At 41.2% G+C, this 8557-nt stretch overlaps 1 protein-coding gene across 1 annotated transcript; it reads right to left on the minus strand.

The window, feature by feature from the left end:
• Nucleotides 1-1289: 1289 nt before the first annotated feature.
• Nucleotides 1290-8335, minus strand: LOC115571591 (5-hydroxytryptamine receptor 3A-like). Its single transcript, XM_030401059.1, has 11 exons — nucleotides 8258-8335; nucleotides 7786-7842; nucleotides 6455-6651; nucleotides 6290-6334; nucleotides 6073-6182; nucleotides 4254-4423; nucleotides 3941-4095; nucleotides 3080-3290; nucleotides 2809-2982; nucleotides 2437-2510; nucleotides 1290-2125 (listed from the first exon to the last, which is right to left on the minus strand). The coding sequence occupies exons 1-11, from the start codon at nucleotides 8313-8315 to the stop codon at nucleotides 1895-1897; spliced, it is 1482 nt and encodes a 493-aa protein (XP_030256919.1). The 5' UTR covers nucleotides 8316-8335; the 3' UTR covers nucleotides 1290-1894.
• Between the last annotated feature and the right edge of the window lie 222 nt (nucleotides 8336-8557).

An 8557-nucleotide genomic window follows, 5' to 3' on the forward strand; every position in this document is an offset into this window, starting at 1 on the left:
GATCTGGCAGAACTGCGCAACCGTGAACGCCAACTCTCACGAAACAGTGCAAGACCCAAGATGGCGGCCCCCTGCTGTCAGAATACTAAACTACATAACTTCTTTGGACATTGTAGTGTCTGTGTGTGTCTTTCACATCCTGGGCTCTAAGACAATAGTGAATAGGAGAAGACAGGATGGGACAGGACCAGATGCTCCTCTGTAGACAACTGTGGGAATGCGACAGTGCAAGGGTCCCCATTACCAGGAGCCTTGATCAGCTCGGAGGTGGGCATCAGAGTTAAGTTACAGCAAGGGGCCCACACCAGAGGTTTGGAGCTGACTCAACATATACATTGTCATCCAAGTATAGCGAAGCCATCCTGTCCATGCTGACATCAGTTTGGGATGTTTGTGGTAAAGAATTTGCAGTACTGGCAAATCTGATGACACACATGAGATTCCACACAGGAGAGAAACACTTCGGTTGTGATGTTTGTGGTAGAAGATTTACAGTACACGGGGAGCTCAAGGAACATATCAGAGTGCACTCAGGAGACAAACCATTTTGCTGTGATGTCTGTGGGAAAATTTTAACTGGCCAACACATCTGAAGACACACAAGAGAATCCACACAGGTGAAAAGCCATTTGATTGTTGTGTTTGTGATGGAAGATTCACACAAATGTCAAGTCTGAAGGCACATGAAAACCCACTCAAGATAGAAACTATACAGTTAATGTTTCAGTTTGTTATGCCTTCCCTGATTGCTTTCTTTTTGTCATTGACACAAAAATATGGACAATGGTTATTTCTCATCCAAGTGTTATGTTTATAATTGTCAGAGGACGTTACAGACGTAGTTTTTGCTTCCTATCTGTTTCCTGAATACATCTGTACTTGTGTGAATGTGCAAGTGAGTGGCATTAACTTATAGCACTTTGTATAAGGCGCTTTATAAAGTTCTCTCCATTGACTTGTAGGCGTCCAATATGGCGGCGACATCAGCTTATCACAACCAGCCAACCTGCTCAGTGAGGTGTCTATGTATATATGTCTGCGACACTGACTGCCTCAATGAAAACCCATGTCACTGATTGGGCGACAGCGCAGTGACGTCAAAATGATATAGCATTAAAGGGCCTCTATCTTTTTAAATAAATGAATGTCCTTGGACACAGTGATGAGCAGGCAGACACAAGTTTGAAGTCTGATATATTATGAGATAGGAATAAATTGTATTCTCAGTCATATGAAACACAACAGACCTTTACCCTCTATAATGTATCCTGTAATGACATGACAATAGATAGATTGTTAACTTTATTAATACCAGAAGGGAAATCAGGTTATCATGGCAGCGGGTACATTCAAGGACAAATACAATCAAAATACAAGGGCAAATATAGAAACATTAATAACATTTACAAACAGAGGGGCTTGATGTATACGAGAGAATGAGACAAAAATTGTGATAGCTTTTGCTTTTTTAACTTAAAATGTTGAATATTTTAACATGTTATCTGGTCCATTATGAAGATTTTGTTTATACCTGCATGCTCTACTTGTAATTGTACATGTGTTTTGGTGGATTTCTTGAAAGGATTATGATTATTACACAGCAAAGACATAAGTCTACAACTTCATCACATATTAGTGTATAAGAATACTACACCACAACCACATTTGCATTTGATCTGAACCACTGTGTGAAGCATGCAAATTAGGAAGAATTGTGCATCTTTGAAGTTGGAGAAAGTGGAACATGTGTGGTTAGTAACAGACTTTCTGAGTCAGAGTTTCACCTTGAGCGGCAGCGTCACTTGTTGTCATCCGAAGACATTTTGTTTAGATTTTCCCCTGTGGGTTCAGAGTACAGCCTACAACTTCTTTGCATTGCCACTTTTTTTCTGCACTATTCTGTATTCCAACAGAAACACAAATAGATTAAAAACAGAGTGACAGCTATGACATATAAAATAAAGAAAGCTTTGTTGATTTTGTTCGACACTCTGGTCCAGTAGCCAGGCTTCGTTTCTTCCTTCCTGCAGTTGAGCAGCAGAGACAGCGTTTTCACCACCTCTCTCAGCTCCTCTGACAGCTTTTCAGAGTCATGAGACTCCTCCGTCAGTTGGCTGCAGTTTACCTGAAAAAGTTTTAATACACTGTAATCAATTTTTATTTTTATGCCCAAATCACAAGTCAAACCTATTAGCCTTGTATATAATCAGCTGTTCTTCTTTGCCTTTTTAGGAAGTGTGTTCGATGAGCCACGGAGTTGGATTGTATGTTTTCTTTCTAAATTTGAGAGGAGCAATAAGTTCAAGGACGGACAGTCCAATCTCACTGTTAGTTTAGAGTGCAGTATTGGGTAATAGCTCCAGTTAACTGGTCAGAGCCCTGGATGAAGTCAGAGGATATTTTTGCTTTGAAACTGCAGGAAGAAATTGCACTAACCTCTTGGCTCACTGGCAGCAGTTCAGATGGTGTTTCACTGGCAGAGACGTCACAGACACAGGCAGAGTGAATGCCTGAAATGATCAGTTAGACAAAAAACATGATTGGTGCACATTTAAAATAACATAATTTAGCTGTTTGGGAACTCAGCACAGGGACTGTTGGTGTTTACAATGCTAGCACAGAAGCATGAGACTGTTGGGAGAAGGCAGTGGAGGGTAATACTGAGGAGGAGTGGCTTTGGACACAACATCAAAACTGTTATTTCTTTATATCTTGCTGATCATTTTAGTTCCTTTTATGAATGTTTCGAACTTGATCTGAGATCATAAATGTTATTCAAACCTCCCTTTTAGTTGTTTTGAATCTCACCTCTACAGCAGTTGTTAAGGCTGACTTTGCCTTGTTTGTCCCCACAGTCCTCACTCAGGCTTTGGCCTCTGTTCGGTTCATTTTCTTTCCAGTCTTTCTCCAACAGATACATCACCAAAATTGTCTCCAGGAGGCTGAGCATCATCAATCCAAAAATCCCCATAATGTAGATCGCTAAAGGGGGAGGACATCATCATTAATGTGGACAAATAACTACACAGCGTGTGCTGTCCCGGCTCATATGATGTGCAGTGACTCTGAGCTTCTTTACCTATAAGTGGAATCCTGTTTGAAGTAGAAGGAAGTATTTCACTCAGAATAAGCTGCATCACAGTGACAGAAAGCAGCACAGTGATCTTGAAGCTGAGCTTTTCACCCCCGCTGTTTGAGATCAGGAAGGAGGCCAAGTCCAGACCCAAGAAGAACAGGACAGGCAGTATTAGGCTGGCAAAGTAGAGTTGAGGGCGCCTGCACATGGTGATCTGTGAAACGATACTGAAGGGTCAGGTGGTTGATTCAAAAAAAGGCTCAACCAAAGCAACATGGTAACAACATGGTAATCCCCATGTCTACAGTGGTTCAAGAAAAACTGTTACTTACTAAATGTAGCTAAGAAAGAGCAAGGCTGACTTTGGCTCGAGATAATAACCAGCAGCAGTAAAATATGAGAAAAACACAAATAATCCTTGATGTTTAAAAAATGTTTTGCTTTATTTTCTATGTGGCTCTCCAATAGTTTCTTATTTCCTGATGTTGAAATTTGTTTTGATCATCCGTGTGGTCATTTCGCCCACAGTACGCATGATCCCAGCGGGACTGAGTCCTTCTCTGAAAATATCTGGGGTTTAAAGAGTTGGGCAGATGATGTCCTGTGGAGATCTCTGTTTGTCTGGGTGTGCAACAAAGTCAAGATAAAACCCTTCCTACTGAATCAGTAAAATTTCGATCTGCACATTACGGATGTAGGTATTTTTTGTGTACTGACAAACAACGCTTCTCCCTGAAATGTAATGAAATAAAATAAAAAAGACTCACAAAATGGAAATACATCAGGAAAGAACTTGCACTTGGAAGAAGTGGAATGAAAGAACTTCATTTTCCCCCTCCATTTGTCCATATCAGAAATACTTACATGGTAAACCACCAAGCCCTTCCGGGTAACACCTTTAACATTTATTTGGGCCAAGGTCATTCTCATGAATATCCACTCATGGCTCTTTAACCTCTCCTCAGGCAACTCCATGCCTATTACAATCTTATTGTCGTGATAAAGCAGAATTTCCTTGTCTGAAGTGGGAGAAAAAACAAGCAAACAAACAAAAAAGGTGAGGTTTCTCTGCAGGATAATAAAGACGGAATGTATGTATGTGTTCATCTAGGCTCTAAGCAATTTAAGACACAAGAAAACAACTAATAGGAAATCAGAATACAGCTAAAAGACTCACCTGGGTGTATAGCAGACCTGAAGGTGAGGTTGCAGCTCTGACTGTCAAAGGGGAATTTGTAAACTTTCATCTCGCAGGTGCTGATCACCTTTATGTCATTTTCGACAAAGACTTGACCTTCGTTGGTAACAGCGATATAAGGATTCTCATTGATCTTGTCCTTGTCTGTCCTGCATGAGAACAAACACACATGTTATTTAAACTGAATTATACATAGAGCATGAGTGTCTCACCAGACCAACCTCCTTGCAGAAAGAGGCGCTTGTGATCCCCGCTGGGTTTATGTGAGAGGCCATATTAGTTGTAATCAGTTTTCTTTTTCTTTTTTAAACATGCGCCCTCAGCATTTTGCCTGGTTGCGAGAGTTGGGACAGCTTTATTGTAGTGTGACAACTGATGTGTCGGTACACCAACAGGAACCATGAACAGAACTTTGCCTGGTTGTCCACAGCGCTGTGAGGTGGTCACACTGCAGAGTTTTGGGATCCTGAAGCTGGCACAAATGTCTTCAGTGGGGGTCCCTCAGTGCTCGGCCGAGCCTTCCTGGGCAGGCAGAGCTTTCAGCCTTCATCTTCCTATTTCTTGTCCTCACATCTCTTCTGAGGCTGTGGCTGAGCCAAAGAGACCCTGTGGGTCAACTGGTGTATCTAGGAGATCCTTCACCTGACTCTCTCTTGTAGGACCATCAGGCCCAGTGATTGGCCCGTGGCCTGGACTGCAACTTTATCGAGGTGAAGGCAGTGGTCAGTGACTATGCAGATCTCTTCCCACAGCTTTGTGTGCAGCTTAGCTGTCATCTCTTCCTCCAATTCTACCTGATAGGCCATAAGAAGCGAGGACTCAGGTTTCACACAGGGAGAAGGGGGCCGCATTGATCTATCATAGATCTTGCCTGTCAGACTGCACTGAAAGCGGTTAGCTTTGGTGATCAGGGAGGCCCCTGATGGTAATACCGAGGCGTTGAGGTGAGGATGAGATGGCACCACCTGTTCCACCCACAGTATCTGACGCAGCCTGTGGGCATCCATCCCCTTACAGTCAAGAAGAGGGCCTCCAGGGATAGTGCTTATCTCTGTATGGCTTGGTTCTCCATGTAGCAGCCAGCTCATCCTGGAGTTCTGGGAGGAAGGAAGCAGCTGTTTCCCAATCTTCTTTATCTTTGGCAGCTTCTTTTTATCATAGTGAGACCATCCCAATGGCTCTAGGGAGTTGTCATCCTCGACATTGTTAGAGACTAGCAACTCTGAATCCAAAAGACCTGCTGTCACGAATCCAGGCTCCGGCTGCCCGTCAGTGTAGGCGTTTGTTCTTGTGGCAGGGGGTGAAGCTCATCCACCAGGACCAGCTTACACCTGGTGGCTGTGAATTACTCAAAACTAGCGGTGAGCTCTGGCTGCTCTTGCAAACTTTCATGACATTCCCAAGACAAAAAAACATAAAGTAGGCAACGTCAGTCCGGGGGGGGGGGGGGGGGGCGGGGGGACGCTGACAGACGGTCATCAACTCCGTCAGCCGGGGGATGGACGGACGCTCATCGCCGTCAGCCGGGGGATGGACGGACGCTCGTCACCGTCACGCGCGGAGTATAGCGGCGCTGACCTAGCGGTGTAGCAGCGTAGCGCCGCTGTTCCACCGTCTGGGGAGAACCCTGACTTACAACCTGGTTACGATCCACCACCAAAATGCAAATACTTGTAATTTTCCCCCAGTCTTAAGATTTTGTTCAGGAGTATATATACTGGCATATAAATACTTCAATTTTATGTTGTTTTCATAAATAAATGATAACGAGTGAGGCTGTCAGTGTGCACACACTTACATCTCTTCAATAATTAGATCTGGCTTCCACAGTTGGTCATTAGAAAGATAAATGCGCTCAATACCACAGAAATTGCCAGTATTCCAAGAAATGTACTCATCAATCCAATTCTACAAAGAAAAACAGGGAGAATATTTAATTTTAACAAAACAAATTTGATTTTCCCAGGTAAGAATTCATTCAGTCAAAAATGTTTTCATCCTCAGAGAGAACTCACCATCTCAGTCCTAATGTAAGAAACAAATGTCTGGTCCTTCTCATTCTACGAGCAAAGAAACACAATGCAATAATTTTAGTACATAATGCAAGAAACAGAGCAATGAAAATAACCTTTCTGACAGAAGCATTAATAATTGATTTATAATCATAATAAAACACTTACCACATCTAGGATGGAATAGATATGTACATACAGGTATACCACAGTGGGTGATTTGTAGTGTTTAACTGGCCGGATCATGGCGTTCTTCCCAACACCTTTTGACTTTAAATGCTGATAAAGACGCAGATAACTGCAGTGACCGTTGGACGATTCTCCATCTACAGAGACAACACCATCCTCTCTCTCCGATAATGTGTCTATATTATCGGTGAGAGATGTTGGTTTTAAACAAAAAGAAATCAGGAAATGTGACGCTGATTATCATAGTTTTAATTTTGACTCTGAATTCAAATGATGGATTCATCCATCATTTGAATTTCATGCAAGAGTAAATGTAATAAAACTCAACATTGTATTACCTTGACGAATGATGTAATAAAATGTTCCAACTAAGAACATTTTTACAAACAGTGTATCACATAATGTAACAGGTGGGTCATCATCATCTCTTGGTAATGTAAAGTGTAAATATTTACAAAATGTATATATTGTCTGTGTCTTGTCCTTGTCTAGCCGTCTAAAACGCCAACATCTGACATGGACTTATTGTTTGGAAATGCAAACTTTAGGCTTTTATAAACAGATAGAAATGCACAATTATTAGGCAAATATGCATTCATATAAATTCGATGTTTACCCGCATGAATCCCTGCTGATTGCTTGTGCAGGACCATCAATTAGACCTGAATAAGAAATGTAGAAACCTTTTGAGTTTTACTCAAATGCACCCACACGATTATGGTGTGCGGGGATCTGACACACCTGAAGATGTCAGACAAATGTTTTTAGAATATCCAGCAGGACATTTTATGACATTATTGGTAAGGTAATTACATTGTTGGTTGTCGTTACATTTTTGGATAAGTTAAGTGCAAATACTAATACATTTTCATGCATTTTAAGACATCATAACATGGAGTGCTATTTTGACATTGGCAGAAAATATTGTAAGAAAGATAAATAACTGAAGTATTTGCAGTATTCACCATCCTTTAGTTTACACAGATGAGAAATATTGCTTTTACGAGGAAACAATTGGCCTCCAATTGTGAAACATTAAGCACCATCGGTCAGATTGTAAACAGGGCCGGAGTGGGACTCATTTTCAGCCCTGGAGTGATCACTTTAGATCACAACCTATTATATTAAAATAATGTAATTATAACTTTACATGTTAAACCTACATAGTGCACTGTTCTCTAAAGCCTTGTAATTCCATGTATTTTTTTTATAAAATAATTCCTATTTAATGCAAGTAATGGTCGCTTCACTTTTAATTGTGTGGTTTGTTTATTATCTTACTTTTGGGCATAGAAAGCTTGTTCACTCACCTGTTCCTTCTGCGGCAGCAGCGATCTCTTCCTCTCCACTGGCTCCTGCCTCTGACACTAAATCACATTTTAAAAATCAGAATTCTCAACACAAATCTCCCTTTTTCAAGTCAAAAATTCAAGTCAGTTTCATTATTGTAGTGCTGAATTATCTATCATCATCAATTATCTCAGGGCATTTATCATATAGAGCAGGTCTACACCATACTCTTCATTATATTAATTCTAATATATATTCTAATATTCTCTCAATAAGCACACTGTAAAATTTTTCACTGTAAATTTACAGTAAATTACTGGCTATTAGTTGCATTACTTTCACAGTAATTTATTGTGAATATTTCACAGTAATTTACTGTACATGTTTCACAATAATGTACTGTAAATATTTCACAGTAAAATACAATGCATCTACAGCTGTATACTGTAACTTCACAGTAGTCATGCCCATGGAATTACTGTGCAGTCCTACCTGCCCACTCTGGACCTGTGGTGGGCTCATGGCTGCTGCTTGGTGCTGCATCTTGCATCGGAGGGGCTACAAGACAAAGTTTCCCAGTTATGTGGCGTTGCATCATAGTATTATTGAAATTAGGAAACGTTAGGTTAGGCAGGCTACAACGTCACGCACTTCATTGACTTGCTAGTTAATTAACTTGAACAGTGCATTTAAAGTTGCATTTTGCAAACCCCCTTGCACTTCTGGGGCTGGAGCCAGGCTACGAACACCACTGACAGTGTGCGGTGTGCATGGACGTGTTACATCAGGCTG

This window comes from Sparus aurata, chromosome 20 (assembly GCF_900880675.1).
Source record: "Sparus aurata chromosome 20, fSpaAur1.1, whole genome shotgun sequence".
Lineage (NCBI taxonomy): Eukaryota > Metazoa > Chordata > Actinopteri > Spariformes > Sparidae > Sparus > Sparus aurata.